Here is a 24,460-nt window from a genome sequence, read left to right as displayed (position 1 = left end):
TTCAGATTTACACCATTCAAATTCTAATCGTTTTCTCATTTTTCTGGCTCCATAAACCTTTCCAAAATGCCATAATTTAATATATTTTTTTCAAATAAAAATCAAAAACATAATACATTATTACGCAGATTGCACAGGTAGAGTGCTTGATCTGTGTAAAACCATCTGATAGATGTCTTAGAAAAAACAGATTTACATATAAATCATCTTAAAGACATGTTCTACACATGTATTTAAGATCTGTAGGAAATGTTTATTTAATTAGACATATTGCGGAAGAGCAGATATTAGATGTAATGTATCAGGTATGTGCAAAACATTAAAAACAAATCATACTCATAATAGTACAGAAGTGCTCATGGCTAACAAGCAATGTGGCAAAACTCATCCCATTATTTGGTGTTAAAAACCCTTGACTCTCAGACAGGAGCCGACTCGTCTGTGAACGACACATCACTAATGCAAATCTTTTCTCTTGACAATATGAGCGAATCCTTTATTTAGTCGTATCTGAAATACAAATAGACATCTGGCCCATAAATCTCTGTTGAATTATTACAGCTAAACTAGATTGAGTTGTTTCATTAATCTAATACTTGGAAAGTGTTATTTATTGATTTATTTAGTTCGTTGTGGTCGTGCTACCTGCTTAAAAGTGTTAGTAAATTGCCTTTTTAAATAACAAAAACGTGCTTTTCCCTTCTTCTTCTTCTTTTTCAGCATCACAAGACTCAGTCAACAGCAGCTTGTGGTCTGAGAAATGAAAGCACAAGTTCCCAAATGTGTTGTCACAGAGCACTTCAGCTTCTAGGCTGGAAGCCAAGAGCACATACCGCCCCGGCTTAAGCCTAGTCCTGGACTAAAGTGTAAATCTGAGCTGTTTCAACTGAAAGAAACTTGCTCTGACTGATCTTGAAATATATCAGTGCCTTTGTTTTGTCTCAAGATGCACAGCAGTAAAGGCACGTTTGTAAAAATGACTTAAATGTCCTAACTGAACTATGGCCTAATGCTGGTTTAGTCTAAACCCTGTCTGTGAAACCAGGCCTCAGAGAAGTAAAGCACACATATAAAGCTTCCCTCGGTCCACCAGACAGCAGAACCTCCTCGCTCTTCATCAGGAGGCTAGAGTTTGCAGTGAAACCCTGTCCTTTCAATTGCATCTGTAGCATAAGGAGAATCAACTCAAGTGCTGCAGGCAGAAATATCCTCTCTCTTTCTCTTTTAGACACAATGCTGTAGGAGGAGGTCCAGTAGTCATTATTGTATCATTCCAAAGAAAGATGGGGGTTTGTGGCCAGTAATGGATCTACTTGCTCTTAACAAGCTCCTGTAAGTACAAATTCTAAACACTTATTTATAAGCAGATGACATACAATATGAACAGACTTATGACTTATGCACAGAACGGTATGGTGCTTCATCAGTGTCAGTCTCAGCATTAAGCTTTATTTATTTTCTCATTTTCTATTACTTTCAAGGCGTGGAAAATATTTTAAAATTCCTGGTTTTCTGGGACACTTGGGAACGGATAGCTTTCTCCGAGTATTTATAGACCTCATTGCTCTTGCTGCCAGGACAAACTTTGTTGACTAAATATGTATTATTCATAGTCGCTGCTTCCACTGAAGATAACTGTGCTTAATACTCACATGCATCAGCTTTTATTCAAGTGTAAGAAACTGATAAATATGCATTTCACAAGCACACACATTAGTATTCATATTTTATTTTCATCGTATAGTTGTAAACAGATAAAGATTGCATTAAGGGTGTATGTTTAACAGCTGACATTCTTCATCTTTTTGTCAGTAATTTCTCCGTCGTTGTCTTCTCTTTAGCGGAGCTCACAGATAGTGATGGAGGAGCCGACTCCAGACCAGAAGCGGAAGCTGGGGAAGAGAGGTCTGTCGAAATGCATGTGAACGCAGCATATTTCTTGGGCCTGATTATGCGACACTCTGTAAAATGCCAGCACGCCGGTCTGCTGGTCCAGATAAACCCCGATGCGTTTGGCTTTGGGAGCGACCAGTGCGGTTTCTTTCCCATCATGCCACATGGAGAAGGCCTTGCCGGACCAGTAGAGGCTCCAGGACTGCGTGTTGTGACCCAGTCTGGCGCTGTCGTCAGATGCAGAGCGCTTCATGTCCTTATATGCCACGCCGACCGTCACCTGAAGAGAGCAAATCAATGTCATGAGACCAAACGAATAAATCCAGTAGCTATTAATGAAATATTACGACTTTAGATAAAGCATCTGCTTAATAAATGTTTTTTCAGCAGGACAGCACTTGTTAAACTATTTTACCTGACTTCAGTTATGTTCAAATACTTTATATTTGTGACCCTGGGCCACAAAACCAGTCTTAAGTCACTGGGGTATATTTTGTAGCTATAGCCAAAAATACATTGTATGGGTCAAAATTATAGCAATAGCCTTTGTCCATATTGGGAATTTCCTGGAGCTTCATGAGTTCTGCTACTTCTGTGACTGGATATGTGGATTTTTTGTGCGAGGGTGCCCTCTGGCGTCCAGTATGAATGAAAAAGACATATGTTTAGTGCTAATGGCCAATCCAATTATTAATTGGTAATTAAAAAAAAAACATGTTTTATTAGTATCGGTTCAGGCACCGGTACCGTTTTAAAAGTATAGATTTGGCACCGGTATCGAAAAGAAACAAACGATACCCAACCCTACTGAAAGCAGCACAGATCTACAAGTTACTCGATCAAACTCATATTTGAACGTGCCTAAATCCAATTTGACATGAACCGTCTGATAAAAAACAGTTTGCAGAAATGATTCAGACTTCCCTATTTTTCCGAGGCTCTGGATTACAGGTAATAATGTCATAAATAATGTTCAGTTTCTTGCACAAACCAATCATTTCGCTTCATAAGACCTCACCATATCATCAGGAGCCACTGGTATTAATTGTATCTTGCCTGATATGCTTTTTTTGATTCTCAGAGTGACAGTAGCCATTGATTTGCATTTTATGAATCACCAAAAAGCACGGTTTCAGCTAAAGAGCTTCTTTACTGTTCTACTGAAGAAGAAAAAGTAATCTACATCTGGGATGGCCTGAGGGTGAGTAAATTAACAGCAAATTTTCATTTTTGTGTGAACTATCCTTTTAAGATTATGAATTTATACTATGCCAATAAATAAAAGTATCTTTGGCTTTATACACCCATGACTAAATTTGCAACAATAGCTTCTATGCACCTTGACCGTAAGGCTTTTGTGTGTAAAACCTAAAGATTAATTTAAAGTTGCGTATCGTCCAGTGTATTTGAGTGGTTTGTGAATGCTGTTGTTACCCTCTGTCCCGTCCACTCCACCTCCCAGTAATACGGGCTCCCGGCCAGCGGCTCCACACACATCACCTGCCGCCAGAACATGAACCGGTCCGGATGCTCCGGATAATTCTGGTTCTCTGCGCAGAGAGTCGCCTTGCGATATCCATCAGACAGACGAATGTGACGGAAAGCACTGCTGTGATCCAGTGTGGGCTCGATGCGGACTGAAAGGAAATACACAGTTACATATGAAAAAAAGAACAACATTGCCCAACAAATTTAATGAAGTAGAAAAATCACACAATCTCACATTTTAGCATTTCCTCTCTGGTTTTAGGAGCTGGATTTGACACACAACAGGATGCTGATGTCCCCGCTGTAGAGACACAATAAAGAGGTTTAAACTGTATCTGTGTCCCTGGAGCACAAGCAGTCATCAGTAACACAGGTATATCTGTAGCAATAGACAACAATACACTGTATGGATCAAAATTATACATTTCTCTTTTATGACAAAAATCATTAGGATATTAAGACCATGTTCCATGAAGATATTTAGTAAATTTCCTACCATAAATATATCAAAACTTCATTTTTGATTAGTAATATGCATTGCTAAGGACTTCATTTGAACAACTTTAAAGGAGATTTTCTCAATATTTAGATTTTTTTGCTCCCTCAGATTCCAGATTTTCAAATAGTTGTATCTCAGCCAAATATTGTCCTGTCCTAACAAACCATACATCAATGGAAAGATTATTTATTCAGCTTCAGATGATGTAGAAATCTCAATTTTGAAAAATTGACCCTTAAGACTGGTTTTGTGCTCCAGGGTCACTTTTAACAATCTCATGAAAACATGTCTAAGTCACATTTCACCCATGTATTACATTTCCATGTGTAAGTGAAGTGGACATGATTTACCTGGATCAGCAGAGGGACACACTTCTTTCTTGTGATGTTCTTGAGCAGAGGAAGCTTGGACTTTGGGTTTAACATCTGGTTTCACAGACTCTGACTTAACTTCTGTAACTGAGAGGAAAACAGTTTACAATCAAGCAAGACAAATTCCTTGTACACTACCAATACTGTAATGACAAACTGTGCTCACCTGTGTTTTGTGAGGATGGCTGTGGATTGCTGGAGACGGGACCTCCATCACACGGCTGACTGGATGAATGAGCCTGTGCAGCTCCATCATTGACTGCAGCATGACATGAGACCGTCAAAAGGCATGCTTGCTGATCTTTACAGCACTAATATATTGGCTTATTATTTGTAAAAGTCAAATTTACAACCACATTTATCTGAAATTTAACTGTGATGTCAAAATAAAGCATTACTTTTATTTGCACTGCACTGTAGAGACTTTAGCTGCGCAGATAATGCACATTACAGTATGCAGAGAACATAAAATAACAATAATAAAACTAAATTCTGCTATTGTAAAATGCAAATGTACATGTGACATAAATAAACATCTGTTATGTTGATCGACAACAGCATACAGTTAGTATAAAGAAGCATTCAGCAGAAGAATTATTTATTCTAATTATTAATAAAAATCTATGTATTTATTCATTGCTATTTATGGTAACACTTTACTTAAAGCCTTTATGTATGATCCATTATAAAATATATATATATAAATGCACTGTAATGCATTAATCTTTTCATAAATAATTGTAAACAAAGTTAACATGCATTATAATATTTGAAGGTTTGATTATCATGTGTTTTAATAAATTATAGTTTCTAAAGGTGTAACAATGAATATATAATGTGGTTACGATTATTCATGAGATCACACAATGCATTATAAAGCATAATCAATGCATTAAAACTACTTTTATAATGCATTATATATAAAAGCCTTAAGTAAAATGTGACCCATTTTGGAATTTTGCTAAAATCAATAAGCCATTAAAGGGCATGCATTATAGCGATGTTACCGTGGTCGTGTAAATACAGACAGTTTGTCATTTACTAATTGATTAATGTCAAAACATTTAAAAATAAAAATATGAGAAATGCTGATGACTGGGCAGGAAGACATGGACTATTCTGCTAGAAAATATTATTTTATATCTGACCCTGCAGCACAAAAGCAGTCATGAGTAGGTATATTTGTAGCAATAGACAACAATACATTGTATGGGTCAAACGGATATTTCAGCACAATGAATACTTCTCCCACAGCATCTCATTCTGTTTCCTCCACTATGTTTAGCTGCATTATAGAAATGCGTTATTCGGTGCTGTAATTTGACATGCACTGTGGGCAGACACAACTAATCGATAATGAGAATCGTTGTCGATGATTTTCATTATCGAATATAATCGATTTTATCGATTAGTTGTTGCAGCCCTAAAACACACAGTTACACAACTCACCCACTCTAAAGATGCTGGCCAGGTTGGTTTTGGTAAGATTTAGCGCGGCCTGTCTGTAAGCGTCCAGACACAGTCTGACCCCAGATATCACAGATTCTGGACTCCAGATCTCCATCACTGCAGTTCCAGTCTGATCCATAGCATCCACGGCCATGAATGTCTGCAGAAGATACGGGTGAGTAACAGTGTCAATGAAAACAGGATTTACTGCAGGATTTGCAGGAGGTCAGGAGTCACAGATGGACCAAAGATGAAAACAATAACATTTTTATACAGATTTCATTTTCTATGGAAAGTGTGATGTTTAATTCGATTTTTGTCTGAGCAAAAAATAATGATTATCGTCCATTTTTACAATGATTTACTGAAGACACACACTAAAATGTCATTCAGTGTAACAGTAGTTTATATACCGAAACATCTGGTCATGCATATTAACAACCAGAATCATTAGTTGGCATTAAACCCCCTATAATACTAATGAATTATCTTTATCAATCTTTGCCACAATCCTTCAATCCACTAGGGTTTACCCATGTCAGCTTTTGTTTTTAATCATTTAAAATATAATAAACCTTCAGAATAAGGGTTTCATTTTTATATAAATATATCTGTTACACTGAATAATGATCATTATTTTACCCATATTTTGGCCTTTTATGTTCACAAGTTACACTCTAAACAAAGGTGCTTCACGATGCCATAGAAGAACCTTTTAATCTAAATGGTTCCATAAAGAACCTTTAACATCTGAAGAACCTTTCTGTTTCACAAAAGCTTCTTTGTGGTGAAAGAAGGTTCTTCAGATTATAAAAAGGTAAGAAAGAGATGGTTCTTTGACTGAATGGTTCTTTGTGGAACCAAAAATGGTTCTTCTATGGCTTGAAGGACCTTTTGAAGCAGCTTTATTTTTAAGAGTGTAATTGAAAGATAAGATGAAAGATTTTAATATGCTTTCTGCGTATATAAAATCACTTGTCAATTTAATTTGATGTGGACACCAAAACTCAATGTCTCATCTTTGACCCAAATACATGGACATTTATCTATAAATGCAGTGATTTTAAACCAAACATAAACAGAGCTAAGCGTTTTCATACACTAACATCTGTTTGCAATGACTGATGTTATATGCCTGCCATAATAAAAGCCGAATCCAGACGCTTACATTCAGAAAGGTGATGGGGTCCTGGATGCTGTCCAGTCTCCTCAGCTCCTCTTGTTTCTTGTGCAGGCTGATGATCTCCTGCTGGAGGCTGTAGGTTTGGGCCTCGACGCGGCTGCTGGCTGATTTCTGGTGCGTCTGAAGAAGCTCGAGCACCTGAGAGTGACTGAGCTCAACGCTCCTCAAGACATCCGCAAACACTGCCTGACTGTCCATCAGCAGCTGCTGCACTGAGCTCTGAGAGAGACAAACTCACATCTTGACCACCCATTCCATTACTGAGACACAAAGGCAAAACATTTCCTATGTGATTATTACCTTGTGTGCTTGAGAAACCTGAGGAAGGCTCTGAAGAAGCTTTTCTCTGTCTGCAATGCTCCCCTGTATCCGATCACTCACTTTCCTCAGCTCTTGCTGTATAAAGACATACAATGTCAATGTACAACAGTCCAAGACATACGCACAGCAAAAACACAAAACAGCCCTTGGCCAGTCTTATTTGAAGAGGCAATCAGCAGCAAATGGTTTAGGAGTTAGAACATTGTTACTTTCATTCCCATGATTAATGCATCCAATGCAACGTTTCATAAACTAAGCAAAACTGTTACTGCATAGCAGTCACAGAGACCACAGTCATCAATAACCAATTAATTAACTTTCCAACTTGGATATTTTTGAAACTGATATCTGATAGTTTGGGAGGCCACCAAATATTTCCATTTGCCAGCATCTTCAGTGGATATCACAGTTTTGTAACACACATCTACTACAGACAGACAAATTACTCAAAGGCATTATAGCTTTCATTTCAAAATACAATTGTTGTAACACATTTTGAGAGCAGATTTTGTTGATTTGTTAATAGATATTTATTTTGGAGCGCACAATTTCATAGCTTTGTGACATTTTTGAAGCTATCACACCAGATTAGATGAGACTGATGCTGCTGAGGTCCTAAAGTAATCAAAATGTGATTGAGCAAGCTGAAAGATCGCACATTCATACAACACATTTATTTCTGACTCCAATCAGCTTCTCGTTGATTGGATTGCTTGATCATTTATACAGGTTAGCAATAAGTTGTCTTAATATTTGTATTCAAGTATTCTGGTTACTTTAACTTTTAATTCATTTTCATAAAGGTATATTTAATTTTTACTGAGTGTGATGATTGAGTACGTTATACAACACTGACGAATACATCAATTCAAAATATTAAATAGTTGTCTAAATATCATACTTTGTGCCTGTTTTTCTAATAAATGTATCTCATATGAATCCTTGCTCTCTTTCTTCTCACATATTACAATAATTTCAATTCAGATCAATATTTCATGCACAAATATGGTATGTGGCCATGTAATAAGCAGGATAATGCAAGTTATCAGGTCATTATTGCTAAATAAAACCCTTTAAGGCAAGTCATGGGGCTGGTTGCATAAGCTGCTTAGACTAGTCTTACAAGATATATATATATTTTTAACTCATCACAACTTTAAGTCAGTTGCATAAAAATTTAGAATAATTTGAATCGGAAAAGAAAGACGCCGTTTCTGTCCAGCAGATATTCTCCAAAATGGCGCTACGCTGATGTAGAGGAGACGAACTGTTGAATAAAGTCGTTATTTTAGTTTTCTTTGCACACAAAAAGTATCCTCATATCTTCGTAAAATTATGGTTGAACCACATGGATTATTTGACCGATCTTTTCTAGACCTTGATCGTGTTTGGACCCTTGCTTTCTATGGAGGGTCTGAGACCTCTCAGATTTCATCAAAAATATCTTAATTTGTGTTCTGAAGAAGAACAAAGGTCTTACAGGTTTGGAACAACATGAGGGTGAGTAATTAATGACAGAATTCATAATTTTGGGTGAACCATCCCTTTAACTCCTGATTGGTAATCTACACACTCTACTGGTAAGTGTAACACTACTGGCTTAGTACTGCATTCTATCACTACACCACCCTGAGTGATCTGTCATCAGTCCGTCATTGTTTCACTGGCGGAGCAGATGTATATAAGAATGTCTCCTAAGCAACTGAAGTGTTTAGTTGTTGGATGTAATAATGAACATAGCAGTCGTCATTTACTCCCGACATCTGAGCCGCTGAAGATGCAGAGGATTATGTTTGTTTTTGAAGGCAATGTGCCAATGCCTGATCTACCTAAATGTGTTTATGTTGGCGCCAATCATTCGTGATCCAGCCTCACCTACAGAAGAAGTGAGTATAAGGTTCTTTTATGAATCTTTGCAAATCACCTTTCCTAATAATGTGCTAGTTTGCAAGTTCCGTGGCCAAATATGGCTAAAGTATCATGAAAATGGCTCGTCACCCCATGGAAGAGAGGGGCGGGGTCAGCAGAGCTCGTTTAAAGGGACCATGCACAGAAACGGTTCTCTGTGAACAGAGCTGATATTGCCGGACTAAAAAGGGTGTTGTTTTACACTACCATTGAGAAATTTTAACCAAAGTATGTTATAGACCTTTCATTAAGACCCTAAAGAATCATATCAACCTACATCCGATGACCCCTTTAACATAGCCGCTGTGTTTATGGCCGCTGGTCACCCTGTCTGGGATTATTTTGGGAGAATACCCATTATTTCTTTCTTTTTGTTACATTTTGGGGGGAAACATGACATTCTTGACAGGTTTTGTGAGATTTACCCAAACATGATGCAGTTGCGTACCTGAATCTTTTGTTGTTCTTCATCTGGACGGACCACCTGATGGCCTTTGTGTCCTATAAAGCTGCACTCGTCACAGATGCACTGTTTGTCCTCACAGCAGTACAGTTCCAGCACCTGCTGATGCAGCGGGCAGAGCTGCGGAGAGCTGGAGGGCAGAGAGGGATACAGTCCGGTCTCAGACGCAGGAGCTCCTGAAGATCCTTCTGGATCAGAAGACGAGGGCCCTGCTGAACTCACAGAGACAGAGGAGCCCGGGCCGTCCTGCCTGCTCAGCCTCAGCTTCTCCAGAGCTTCCATAAGCACGTTGCTTCTGGCCAGGACAGGTCTTGGTTTAAAATGCTGTCTACATTGAGGACATTCATAGGAGCCCTTCGTCGCTGTCTGATCCCAGTGCTTCTGGATACAGAGCAGGCAGTAACTGTGACCGCAGGGAAGGGTAGCAGGGTCCTTCAACATGTCCAAGCATATGGGGCAAGCAAACGCCTCCGGAGCCCAGTCTGTCGTAGCCATGATGAACAATCCAGGGTTTCTGCAAAAGCACAGGCGACGGCTTTTCACATTTCCTTTTAAACCAGACCGGGTGTGGTTAAAACTAGTAGTACAAGTTCTCTGGATGGTTCTAAGCACTACACACATTTTCCATGACCGAAATGACACAGCTAGAATAAAATGTACGGCAGGCTGACAAACCTGTGTATCTGGTCAGGCATCGGGGGTTTGAAATGCAGTGTTGTAAACAGGCTTGATGTGTTAACTCATGAACGGTTCTGAGAATGTTGTATAAACGTTGCTATTATGTTGTTAACATTCCCCTTGTGACGTCTGTAAGTATTGAAAGTTTTTTTTTTTTCGTAAGTATTTCATTAACATGATAGTTATGAAGTTACAACATTAGTACATTCCCTTGTAATGTTTTAGGAACCACCTTTCCACGTCCAACTTGCAACTGCATGTCAGTCAGTAATATGTAATAATTTGTCAAAAATGGCATGTATACAATTACCATAAATAGTATTATAAAACATTATTAATAAGCGAAGAAGAGCTCACTAATACACACACATATATACATATATATACACACACATATACATATATATACACACACATATATACATATATATACACACACATATATACATATATATACACACACATATACATATATATATATATACACTGCCGTTATAAAGTTTGGGATCAGTAAGATTTTTAATGTTTTCCAAAAATGTTTCTTCTGCTCATCAAGGCTGTATCTACTTGATCAAAAATACTAAAACTAAATTAGTACCTATAAATACAAAAGCAGTTTTCTATTTTAATATACTTTAAAATATAATTTATTTCTGTGATGCACAGCTGTATTTTCAGCATCATTACTCAGTGTCACATGATCCTTCAGAAATCATTCTAATATGCTGATTTATTATCAATAGTTGTGCTGCTTCATATTTTTTTGGGACCTGTTATAATTTTCAGGATTCGTTGATGAATAAAAAGTGAAAGTGAACAGTGTTTATTCAAAATATACATTTTGTGTTATACACTACTATTCAGAAGTTTGGGATCAGTACATTTTTTCTTTCTTTTTTTGTAAAGAAATTAATACTTTTATTTAGCAAGGATAATTTCACAATATTATGTTTATTTCAGTATTTTTGATCAAATGAATACAGCCTTGATTAGCATAAGACACTCATTAAAAACATTAAAAACCTTACTGATCCCAAACTTTTGTACAAAAGAAGGCAGTTATAGGATTTAATTTGTATTTATTTAGTTAGTGTGATACAGCTGTGTCATAATTGTTCAACCTCTATTCAACATTGCTGTTTTTAAGTCACTTATTTGTGTGGTAGGTAATAGAATGGTGTAAAAACACAATTAAGCCTTTGAAACGCTATATCAAAACTCAATCTGCTTGAGCTTACTGACAGTACGGTTGCCAGCAAGTTACTGTATTTTGTTTTTACAGCAATGTACTGTAATGCAACTTTACAGCATGTAGAGCAATGTACTGTATAACTATAAAACAGTATTGTACTGTATTTTTACGGTACTTTGTAATTTTGTTTCTACTATAATTTGCAATTATTGTTGTATTTGTAATACATAAGTAATATGTAAAAACAATATATAACTAATATGTTATTATCATAGTATTGTGTAGTTGGAATAGTACTTACAGTACATATAGTTAGTAAAATTGTGATACTACTATAATTCAGAATAACATTACAAATCAAAAGACAAATCCAAACATATTTACAAAAGTATTTTTATTAAAACAATTCAAAACATTTTAGTATGGTGCATACACAACTTACAGCCATGAAAGCATTTTAAGTGTGCAAGAATATAAATGAAACAAACATGCATCTTGAGGGCTGGATTGGGAATCAATGTCCTAAGAGAGAACTTGATTTATTTTAAATCTATCTAAAAATCTTAAAATGAGCAAAAATAATAACAAGTTTCTCATAACCGTCACCCATGATATGCAGGGCATGTGAGGACATCGTGGGTGGCATGTGGGAAAGTCCTCCATTTAAACATCCTTTTGGACTGAATGAAGCTATTGGCGTGCAGGGTTGATGGCCATCACCGTCCTGATCTTCTGCTCAATCGCTGTCTGCAGTACATTTCTTCCCATCAGTGGTGAAACTGAAACACATGAAACACACACAAAGACAAAACCTGTTATCCACAGCACCAATAAAGATGAACAGACAGCATGAGGAAAATAGTGAATGAAAATTCTGTAGAATCTGCAAAATGGTAATTATTTTAACAAAATAAGAGGGATCATACAAAATGCATGTTATTTGTTTAGTACTGACCTGAATAAGATATTTCACATAAAATATGTTTACATATAGTCCACAAGAGAAAATAATAGTTGAATTTATAAAAATGACCCCGTTCAAAAGTTTACACGCCCTTGATTCTTAATACTGTGTTGTTCCCTGAACGATCCAAAGCTGTGGGTTTTTTATGTTTAGTAGTTGTTCATGAGTCCCTTGTGTGTCCTGAACAGTTAAACTGCCTGCTGTTCTTCAGAAAAATCCTTCAGCTCCCACAAATTCTTTGGTTTTCAGCATTTTTGTGTATTTGAACCCTTTCCAACAATGACTGTATGATTTTGAGATGCATCTTCTCACACTGAGGACAACTGAGGGACTCATATGCAACTATTACAGAAGGTTCAAACGCTCATTATGTCATGATTTAATACAAAAATATGAATGTTTTCATGTATTTCATTATCATTTCATGATGGTCTATAGCAGGAGCACGCTCATGCAGGTTTGCAAGATGTTAATAGATGTTGCACGTGATGGAAGACAATGATGTCATGCAATGTTTTTTAAAGACTATTTCCTTCTTCCTGCTTTAAAGCATTATCAGGTAAAGGTTATGTGGATGTAATGTGCATGTTTTAGATTTGCACTAGATTACCTTTTGATATTACACATGAGGACTGGCAATTATGACCATCAGAATGTAACGTCAGGTGACACTGAAGACTGCAGTAATGATGCTGAAAACTCAGCTTTGATCATAGAAATAATGATCAAACAGATTTCACATAGAACACAGATATAATAAACTGTAATTATATTTCACAATGCTACTGGTCGTATTTTGAGCTGGTAAATGCAGCCCTGATGACCATATCTTTCAAAAATACAACTTCCGGTGAGGCGGCTGAAGTAGTAATGGTATTTTGTGTGCTAATTAGCGAAGAGACTACGTTTTTTTTTTTATTGAATGCTTGAAAAAAACAATAACAATCGTCAAAACACAACAATCCAACAACCGCTCGGGGACATTCAGTCTTTCAGTCCAAAGGAAGCGCAAGTCCTTCCACAAAGCCACTGCTCTCATCGCTTTCAGGTTCAAGAGAACTCAAGAGAATCAAAATACATGTTCATTTCAAGTTTGAATCGTAAAAATGAAATGTATTGTACATTTATGAATATGATATTTAGCTGAAAGGAAAATAAGGTTTATAAAATAAGCATCACTTTTTTTTTCACATTCATGAAAGCCAGAAATAGCATTTCTATAAATAAACTCAAAATTAGGATTCACATAACATTTGATAAAGTCAAGAATGTCACACAAAATGATGTTGTGTCAGAGCAACTCCAGAATAAACATAAAGTTTCATTGTTTTCTAAACAGAAAGAACAGCTGGTATTAATGTCATTCTGAAGTGTTTTAAGAGAGCACTTATCCGGGTAAATTCTGTGAATCAACTTCAATGCAGTTTCTCTCATAATGAAATATTTGTGAGGAAATGAGCAAACGTTCTTCCAGGAAATATCTCTTACTAAACCATTCCAATAAGAGATTACATAAAACACAGACTCCATCTGAAACACAACTCTCATTTTCTGATTGTTTCTTGACTTGGATGAAGAAAGGCACTGCTTTCCAACAAATGTTTTAGAGAGATCCACTGAGTGACATGAGATTGATAAAGAAAGATCTCTAAAAGCAGGAGAACTCATGTGGCACTGCATCAGCAACAACTGCAGACTCTTTCAGACTAACAGCAGCTCATGCTCAGATAAAAACTAGAGTGATTCTGATTGAAAAGCTGAGACACAATAATAATAGCATGTTTTTAAAGAGATTTGTGTTTATACAGTAGATTGTTGTTATTCCAGATTAGATACGAGTGAGCTGTACAATTGTGTTTAAAGATGAGGGACCAAGATAATAACATTAGTCTATGAAAAAGAGATTTTCATGATGTTATAGTTACACATTAATAAGAAACGTAAGCCACTCAAGAAGTATTACATCTTAATGCCCTTTTAGATTTTGGTTCTTAACCAATTCAACCAGAGGCCAGATTTGGAAGCCAATCTGTTTGCTAGTGTGTAAATATCAACAAGCCTCAGATGTGCTTACACACAGAACTCAGACACACCGAGGAGACGGAGTCTGTCACTGTGACCATTCAAAACTCAACAAATGTGAACAAGGCGCTTTAACAGCGGTTAAAAGAGAACAACAGTTATTCCAGTAATATTTTAAAAATAAAACATGATGCTTGTATGAATAAATGTTTTATAGTGTATGAATGAATACATGTTTCATGGTCTGAGTTAAATAAATTTTAATCGCATTCAATTATGTAACTAATAAACCAAATGTACCGTGAAATGTTAATGTAATTAATGTGTGTGTCCAGTAGGTGGCGCCACGCGGCTGCTGAAGATTCAAACACACACCGAAGAAGAAGAAGCTGCTTCCGTCACACGGCTCCGTGCTGTTTACTTCGTTTAAGGTGAGTCTTTGTTTTGGAAGGATTTTTGTGTTTTTGTACATGCTTTTTCTTCACAGAGTTTCTTTTTGTTATATAAGGTTGTCTTATTTGGTTGTCATAACTTTACTAAAGAAGACAAGGACAGATATTATCTGATAAACTTCATTTTTCTTATTTTTACACAAATGTAAGTTTCGAGGTGCTAAACCTCACTTTCCTGTAAGGACCTTAAGTCTTAAATCCAACGATTCCAAAGCTCTTAAAACTATCATTTTCATAACATTTTCACGATTGTGTAACTAATAACGGTATTCCTAATTGCACTCACCCTGGCTCTGATTATTTAATTTTTTGTATGTTCTTTATGGCATTCAATAATAAAACAATAATTAAGGCGAGTCATAAAAATGTTTTATTGTGACTTATTCAGTTTAAAACCTAAGTTTGCTCACACCGCTGTAGATTAGAATTAAGCTGTGTTTAAAATAATGAGAAACTCCTCAATTTCTGCTCCACAGTTTTATGTTAATATGTGATAACGAGTCGTTAATGCTAATCTAATGTTCGTTATTTATTGAACTAAAGCTTTATTATAAAGTTTAATGTTGTTTATTCGAAGCCAATGCCACAAGGTTTCTGTCTCAGTGAATGTTAATTACAGCAATGCACTAAATGATAAATAACCTTTGAACACATGTTGATAGATGGTTTGTTTCTGATCCAAGTGGTCTTACCAGCCTCTCAACCAATTTATCAAGATGATTTTCTGATCCATCATTTTGATCAGTTCAGAGCAGCTAGAAACCATGAAGAGCCAGCTCCAGTCAGATGCAGGAGAGACTTTGTTGCCGTTTATTCACAACTTGTTTTTTATTACGTTTTATTATGATATATTTTTCCTTACAACAATCCTTAATCTACAGCAAAAGAGTGAACTGAATTGTGCTGGCTCTGTTTCACGTCGTGTGATTGGCTTGTGCTTCACAGATAATCAAGAGCTCAGGATCAAAGCCTGAGTTGACAGAGAAAAGTTGATGATCAGCATCAGCCTGATTGGATTGGATTGGTTTTTCAGCTTAAATGCAGCTAGCATCTTAGTACAGGCCTCTAGTCTTTACTATTTAGGCTTCAGAACGATAAAACCAGAAGAATGGGCTTTTTTAATGTTGAACTGTGTTTTTACAGGATGTTTAGGACTCCACACACGAAGATGTGCTTAAATCAGCTCAGACTGGTACTGATGCTCAGAGACAGTCATGAACAGACGCTCTGCAGCCGCTCTTCTTCATCGAGAGACGCTTCTGCTCTAGCACCTCCTCACAGCCCCGTTTCTAGAGGATTCTCTGATGTGTTGGACTCTCCCAAACATGTTTGTCCACCAGACACGATACAGATATGCACTGGCTCTCGTTTTCTATTAGCACACATGAATTACGGCTGTATGAACTGGCTACACATACCAAGTGCGTTCTTGCTGTTTTTACACACCTCTCCCTCACAAAGCCCCACTAATCGAAGCAAATGTCAGAATTCTCCTGAAAGCAGTATTAAAAGATGCTGCTACGCCTTAAAACGCAGCACAAATAGCGCAAGCATCTTCCGTCGGTTGTCTAACATCGGCCCGGGTCCTTTTAAAGCTGCAGTGCAGACTCGCGGGCTGCACAGAAACACCCCTCGGCGGACTGTGATGGACGAGTGTTTGTCTGCAGGGAACGAGGCTCGCTGCAAACGCTCGCTGCAGGCTAACGCTGCTCTGTACGCGCGGGAAGGCAAGAGCTGGGCTGCGGTGCTGGTGTGTCTGTGTGCCGTGAGCGGGGATCCCGCGCTGCTCTTCACCCTCAGATCTGCCAAACTGAAGGGCAGGCACAAAGGAGATGTCAGGTATGCCCTCACGTCCAGAACTAAAGCTCCTCTGAACTCCTTTGAATGCCCTTCTCATGCCTTTTGTGCTAGTAGCCTTCCTGTAGCTCAAATAGTAGAGCATGGCGCTAGCAACACCAAGGTCATGGGTTCGATTCCCAGGGAAAGCAAGAGCTGATAAAATGTAAAAACTGTAACTTGAATGCAATGTAAGTCGCTTTGGATAAAAGCGTCTGCTAAATGCATAAATGTAAATGTAGTTTCGCAGGGGGAAAGAAGGACCCGTCTGACAGGACTGTAGTGAACACGGCTCTCAGAGAAGCGCGCGAGGAGCTGGGAATCCACATCACTGAGGATAAAGTGTGGGGTGTGCTCAAACCGCTGCGGGATATGGTGAGCGTGCTGCACTTCTGCTTGTTTTGCACAGTATGTGTGATGTTGAGTTGAAGGTTTTGAGTAATATTTCAAATCTATGAGGCATTAGGCTGGAAACATACTTTACTCAAGTAAGTGAATGCAGACACAAGTGTGAGAGACCGTTGTGAACTTTAGGGCCCTATGAAATCCGTTTTATTTATTTTTTCCCAAATTCAGTTTTTTTTCTGCTTCTGGACTCCTATTTAATGGTTTAATTAAACTTTATTAACCTAAAAGCATGTCTGATTAATTAAAATCAGTAAACGCATACAATTTAACATCAATTTATTTGTTTAACAAAAATTGCATGTTTAGGGATGTCATGTTGAAATCATGAATCATTCATTTAATTTCTTCTAATTAGTGAAAGTTAAACTTTTGTTTGTTTGTTTTTTAAATGAAGGATATTTACTATTAAAATTAAAACATGGAAGAAATATTGTGTGATTATTCCTTAGTAAACTTAATTTTTCAACATTACTACTAGTAGTAAAACATTCTACTAAATAATAGTAGTATTTCTGGCACGATGTCTTAGTTAAACTAAACTTTTATTTTGATGGGTTGCTGTGCATATCTTTAAATTTCTGTGTGTGTATATGATATGACGCTATTTTTTACTCAAATGAAACGGTAAAATGAGACGGCCAAAGCTGAAATCACCGCGGGGGTCACAACAATACCGCGCATCTCCGTCATTTATTCACACAGAGACACATGGAACATGCACGATTAAATAGTCTTTTTGCAGCTTATTATTTACAGATATTAGTGTATATAGCGATTTGATTTAAGTTTAATAAACTACTTTTGTTTAATTCATCTAGACTTTGACAAATTCCCTGACATTCTGCACCAAACTGTAAATTTTGTTTTTATAACTGGATTTTATGATTCCGTCCGCATTTTCAACATCGCAGAAATCATAGGGCCCTAGAACTTACATTCTGACTAAAACTTCATGTGTTCTCTTGTACTGGTCTGGTGGTAATAAAAGTCAAGTCAGCTTTATTTATATAGCGCTTTTAACAATACAGATTGTGTCAAAGCACTTAACAGTATCAAGCTGGAGGATAGAGTGTCAGTAATGTATAATAATAAGATTAAACACTCAATTTTCAGTTAAAGGCATTTCATTATTGAGTTCAGAGATGTCATTGTCTAGATCAGCTTAGTTTAAATAGTATCTGCTAAATCAAATTGATGATAATCACTAGAAATTAAGTGTCCCCAGCTGAGCAGCCAGAGGCGACAGCAGCAAGGAACCAGAACTCCCTCTGAGACAGAAAGGAGAAAAAACCTTGAGAGAAACCAGGCTCAGTCGGGGGGACAGTTCTCCTCTGGACAGGAGATTATTGTTTATTTATTGTTTTAATTAAAATTTTAAATCAATGTGTAAATGTATTTATTTCTATTTTATATTGTTGCAATTTCTAACAATAATAGTGTTATGTAGTTAGGTATTTTATTATCGTCCAGGTGTACCGGCCTCCACCGACGATCAGGGAGACATCATCTCCCGGCGCCGATCCACCATCTGATCCGAAACAGAATAAGAAAGAAACAGACAAATATTAGTGTAGATGCCATTCTTCTTATGATGTAACGAGTGCATCGTGTGTTATGAGGAGTGTTCCCGGTTCCGGTTGATCTAATTAATGCAGCCTAACAATCCTTTAACGGATTTGAATAATAGAAGTGTATTAGTGTATTATGTGTAAGCCAGGTTAAAGAGATGGGTCTTTAATCTAGATTTAAACTGACAGAGTGTGTCTGCTTCCCGAACAGCGTTAGGTAGATTGTTCCAGAGTTTGGGTGCTAAATAGGAAAAGGATCTCCCGCCCGCAGTCGATTTTGATATTCTAGGTATTATCAAACGGCCAGTTTTGAGAACGCAGTGGACGTGGAGGACTATAATGTGATAAGAGCTCGCTCAGGTACTGAGGACCAGTACATTTTGGACCAGCTGTAGTTTGTTGATCAAGCTTGCAGAACAACCACCCAGTAAAGCATTACAATAGTCTAACCTTGAGGTCATAAACACATGAATTAGTATTCCTTCATTTGACGTTGAGAGCATAGGTTACAATTTAGATATGTTTTTGAGATGGAAAAACACAGTTTTACAGATGCTAGAAACATGGCTTTCAAATGAAAGATTGCTATCAAACAGCACACCTAGGTTCCTAACTGATGAAGAAGAATTGACAGAGCAGCCTTCAAGTGTTAGATAGTGTTCTAGGTTATTACATGTGGGGGTTTTAGGTCCGATAATAAACACCTCTGTTTTTTCAGAATTTAGCTTTCAGAATTTTTTTTTCAGAATTTAGTTTTTTTATATGGATTATGCATTCCATTAGTTTCTCAATTTGGTGTGTTTCACCGGGCCGCGAAGAAATATAGAGCTGAGTATCATCAGCATAACAGTTAAAGCTAACACCATGTCTACTGATAATATCTCCCAAGGGTAACATGTAAAGCATGAAAAGTAACGGCCCTAGTACTGAGCCTTGAGGTACTCCGTACTGCACTTGTGATCGATATGATACCTCTTCATTCACTGCTAAGATCCAGTAGCACTAATAGAGAGATACAACCACGATCAGATGACAGAAGCAGGTCATTGGTAACTCTAATGAGGGCAGTCTCAGTATTATGATACGGTCTTAATCCTGACTGGAATTCCTCACAAATACTATTTTTCTCTAAGAAGGAATATGATTGCGAGGATACTACCTTTTCTAGTATATTTGACAGAAAAGGGAGATTTGAGATCGGTCTGTAATTAACTAGATCTTTGGGGTCAAGTTGTGGTTTTTTAATGAGAGGCTTAATTACAGCCAATTTGAAGGTTTTGGGGACATGTCCTAATGACAGTGATTAATTAATAATAGCCATAAGAGGATCTATGACTTCTGGAAGAAGCTCTTTTAGTAGTTTAGATGGAATAGGGTCTAACATACATGTTGTTGGTTTAGATGATTTAACAAGTTTATACAATTCTTCCTCTCCTATAGTAGAGAATGAGTGGAATTGTTCCTCAGGGGATCTATAGTGCACTATTGTAGCTGACGGCTGCATGATTACAATTTTATCTCTGATAGAATCGATCTTGGAAGTAAAGTAGTTCATAAAGTCATTACTGCTGTGCTCTTGGGGAATGCCAACACCTGTTGATGCTTTTTTTTTTGTTAATTTAGCCACTATATTGAATAAATACCAGGGGTTATGTTTGTTTTCTTCTAGAAGAGATGAAAAGTTATCAGATCTAGCCGTTTTTAATGCTTTTCTGTAGGATAGGGTACTTTCCCGCCAAGCTATACGAAATACCTCTAGTTTTGTTTTCCTCCAGCTGTGCTCCGTTTTCCGGGCTGCTCTCTTTAGGCTGGGAGTGTGCTCATTATACCACTGAGTCAGACTGTTTTCTTTGATCTTCCTTAAACGTAAAGGAGCAACTGTATCTAAAGTGCTAGAAAAGAGAGAGTCCATAGTTTCTGTTACATCATCAAGTTTTTCTGTGCTGTTGGATACGCTGAGGAATTGAGATAAATCAGGAAGATTACTTACAAAGCAGTCTTTTGTGGTAGAAGTGATGGTTCTACCATACTTGTAACAAGGAGTAGAATTTACAGTTTTAGCTATATGGAGTTTACACAAGACTAGATAATGATCTGAGATATCATCGCTTTGCTGCAGAATTTCAACACCACTAACATTAATTCCATGTGACAGTATTAAACCTAGAGTATGATTTCGACAATGAGTAGGTCCTGAAACGTGTTGTTTAACCCCAATAGAGTTCAGAATGTCTATATTGTGCATTGGTCATAAAATGATCAGTGTCGGGGAAAGTTACTTTTTAGAATATTGCGTTACTCCATATAAAAAGTAACTAATTGCGTTACTCAGTTACTTGTAATGTATTGAATTACTTTTTCTCATCTGGACCGGGCTTGTTTTTAATATAAAAAGTTATATTTTTGGAAAATGTAAAAGCCCTTTCACACCAAAAGTGAGCCTCAGGCTGAAGGAAATGTAAATTGAGATCTGTGCAGTAGAGGTGCAGCTCAAACTAACCTTTCAGCTGTGCTGCTGTTCTGGATCACACGAAGAATAGGACACAAAGTTCAACACTCCTCAGCAACAAAAACAAAAAAACTATTATGTTTATCTAAAGTCATTTTTTGCTTACTAGTATGCTTGAACTGGATCATCTAAGGTCAGCAGCAAAGACACTGGTTAATAAAATGGGATTAAATACATATTTAATTACATACGTATATACATATAAATACATATATAATATTATTGCAGGTTTGTATAATAGTCTGAGTTTGCATTTGACTGTTTTTATTGATTCTGAGGAACACTGAATGTGTTTTTAGTGCAGGTGAGAGTAGTAAATACATGTAGATATTTAGTCTAGAACTACAGTAAGATCATGTAGATATTTAGTCTAGAACTACAGTAAGATCATGTTGATATTTAGTCTGGAACTACAGTAAGATCATGTAGATATTTAGTCTGGAACTACAGTAAGATCATGTAGATATTTAGTCTAGATCTACAGTAAGATCATGTAGATATTTAGTCTAGAACTACAGTAAGATCATGTAGATATTTAGTCTAGAACTACAGTAAGATCATGTAGATATTTAGTCTAGAACTACAGTAAGATCATGTAGATATTTAGTCTAGAACTACAGTAAGATCATGTAGATATTTAGTCTAGAACTACAGTAAGATCATAGAACTACAGTAAGATCATGTAGATATTTAGTCTAGATCTACAGTAAGATCATGTAGATATTTAGTCTAGAACTACAGTAAGATCATGTAGATATTTAGTCTAGAACTACAGTAAGATCATGTAGATATTTAGTCTAGATCTACAGTAAGATCATGTAGATATTTAGTCTAGAACTACAGTAAGATCATGTAGATATTTAGTCTAGAACTACAGTAAGATCATGTAGCTATTTAGTCTAGAACTACAGTAAGATCATGTAGCTATTTAGTCTAGAACTACAGTAAGATCATGTAGCTATTTAGTCTAGAACTACAGTAAGATCATGTAGCTATTTAGTCTAGAACTACAGTAAGATCATGTAGATATTTAGTCTAGAACTACAGTAAGAACTACAGTAAGATCATGTAGATATTTAGTCTAGATCTACAGTAAGATCATGTAGATATTTAGTCTAGATCTACAGTAAGATCATGATGATATTTAGTCTAGAACTACAGTAAGATCATGTAGATATTTAGTCTAGAACTACAGTAAGATCATGTAGATATTTAGTCTAGATCTACAGTAAGATCATGTAGATATTTAGTCTAGATCTACAGTAAGATCATGATGATATTTAGTCTAGAAGTACAGTGAGATCATGTAGATATTTAGTCTAGATCTACAGTAAGATCATGTAGATATTTAGTCTAGATCTACAGTAAGATCATGATGATATTTAGTCTAGAACTACAGTAAGATCATGTAGATATTTAGTCTAGATCTACAGTAAGATCATGTAGATATTTAGTCTAGAACTACAGTAAGATCATGTAGATATTTAGTCTAGATCTACAGTAAGATCATGTAGATATTTAGTCTAGAACTACAGTAAGATCATGTAGATATTTAGTCTAGATCTACAGTAAGATCATGTAGATATTTAGTCTAGATCTAGCTGGTGTTAATTATTTGAAAAAGTAACTCAGATATTTCCTTCTAAATTAACAAGTAATGCATTACTTTACTAGTTACTTGAAAAAAGTAAAAGCAAAAGAATCAAGTCCCACCCTACATTTCTTTTCTCTTTTGATAATCCGTGGTCTTGTAATCTTGCGTGTAAAGCTCGTTCTAATGTAACAAGATGGAAATGAATAGATGCTGTGGTTTTCAATCCAAACAGAGAACCTCATGTTTTTATGGTATTGATGCTCATTTGACTCTATTCAGTGTGCCTGAATACATTTCTATAGTGAAAATCAGAGTAATTCTCCAGTTGAATGTATGTTTGTTTTTCCCCTAATTTGCAGTCTGGACTGATGATTGCGCCTGTAATAGCCAATCTTGGACCATTGGATGCGCTCTCTTTTCAACCTAATCCAAGTGAGGTACAGCAGAGTTTACATCCCGTCACGATCTATTCAGTTCTTCATAATCATGGCAGTGTGTTTGTCCTCAGATAAGGCTTGAGTAACACTGCATTTCTTCCTCTGACAGGTGGAAGAGATTTTTTCCCTGACAGTTGAGCATTTATGTCAACCCCAGAACAGAGGCTACACACACTTCCGCACTGGAGATCGTTACGGGTACACACTCCCAGTGTTTCACAGCCCTAAGTATCGCGTCTGGGGTCTCACAGCGGTGGCCCTGGATCACGCGCTCAAAATTATTGTGCCACCAGAGCAACTGTTGGACCACAGTGTAGTTCAGTAGCACCTTCAGGAGACGGACCGCTTGCTTAAAGGGTTACTTCACCCAGAAATGAAAATTCTGTCATTAATTACTCACCCTCATGTCGTTCCAAACCCATAAGACCTTCGTTCATCTTGGGTACACAAATCAAGATATTTCTGATGAATTCTGAGAGCTCTCTGACCCTCCTTTCAACAGCAATACAACTGAAATGTTCCCAGTCCCAGAAACGTAGCAAGCAGATCGGTAAAATAATCCAAGTGACATCAGTGGTTCAACTTCAATTTTATGAAGCTACGAGAATACCTTTTGTGTGCAAAGAGAACAATAATTGGGTGAACTAACCCTTTAAGCATATTCAACTCTGCTGTGTTACAGAATTGGTTTTAGGAAAAATGTCATTGAAACTGTCAAGAAAGTTCTGGATCACCAAAAAAATAGAAGAGAGTACATTATATGTAATAAAAACACTGATTTTCTTTTGGTCATGATGGTCCTTAAAAGTGGTGCAATATGAGACAGCCAGAGATTCTCAGAGATTCCCTCATTAGTATGTTTAGGGTTAATATACTGCAACAGAGTGAACTGTACCGGTTAGCTGCTCTGCTGTTATGGAAATCAGAAGTGATTGTTTTGATTTGAATGTACGTGTATGGATTTAACATTGTTTTATTTAACATCAGTGCTTAGAATAAAAGTGTTCAGATGCTTTAAAGGTTGGTGGCATGTGTTGAACGTTTGTTTTACAGCAGAGATGTGCTCAGTTCTGCAGATGGACATCTACTTTCCTGCAGTTTAATTCCAGCTATAATCACATTTACCACAACGACATGATCCTTTTGAGTGGAGTATTCAGTATTCAGCTTACTGTTGTCAGTTTCCACGCAGAATAATTTACTCCGTAAATAAAATAATATATTT

The 24,460-nt window shown here is 36.8% G+C and overlaps 2 protein-coding genes across 2 annotated transcripts; one reads left to right on the top strand and one right to left on the bottom strand.

Annotated features, from left to right (window-relative positions):
* Positions 1 to 1,710: 1,710 nt before the first annotated feature.
* Positions 1,711 to 10,070, bottom strand: LOC306854170 (tripartite motif-containing protein 16-like; the record flags this gene model as incomplete). Its single annotated transcript, XM_079391986.1, has 9 exons — positions 1,711 to 2,173; positions 3,328 to 3,530; positions 3,617 to 3,682; positions 4,231 to 4,338; positions 4,418 to 4,510; positions 5,701 to 5,860; positions 6,869 to 7,102; positions 7,184 to 7,279; positions 9,561 to 10,070. The coding sequence occupies 9 exons, from the start codon at positions 10,068 to 10,070 to the stop codon at positions 1,838 to 1,840; spliced, it is 1,806 nt and encodes a 601-aa protein (XP_079248112.1). The 3' UTR covers positions 1,711 to 1,837.
* A 4,748-nt stretch (positions 10,071 to 14,818) lies between these two features.
* Positions 14,819 to 24,460, top strand: LOC306854621 (mitochondrial coenzyme A diphosphatase NUDT8-like). Its single transcript, XM_079392786.1, has 5 exons — positions 14,819 to 14,862; positions 16,027 to 16,722; positions 16,962 to 17,094; positions 23,158 to 23,235; positions 23,345 to 24,460. The coding sequence occupies exons 2-5, from the start codon at positions 16,028 to 16,030 to the stop codon at positions 23,558 to 23,560; spliced, it is 1,122 nt and encodes a 373-aa protein (XP_079248912.1). The 5' UTR covers positions 14,819 to 14,862; position 16,027; the 3' UTR covers positions 23,561 to 24,460.

The sequence above is a fragment of the Barbus barbus genome (assembly GCF_936440315.1).
Source record: "Barbus barbus genome assembly, chromosome: 34".
Lineage (NCBI taxonomy): Eukaryota > Metazoa > Chordata > Actinopteri > Cypriniformes > Cyprinidae > Barbus > Barbus barbus.
Note: the sequence above shows the minus strand (reverse complement) of the source record. Positions and strands in the feature narration are given on the sequence as shown.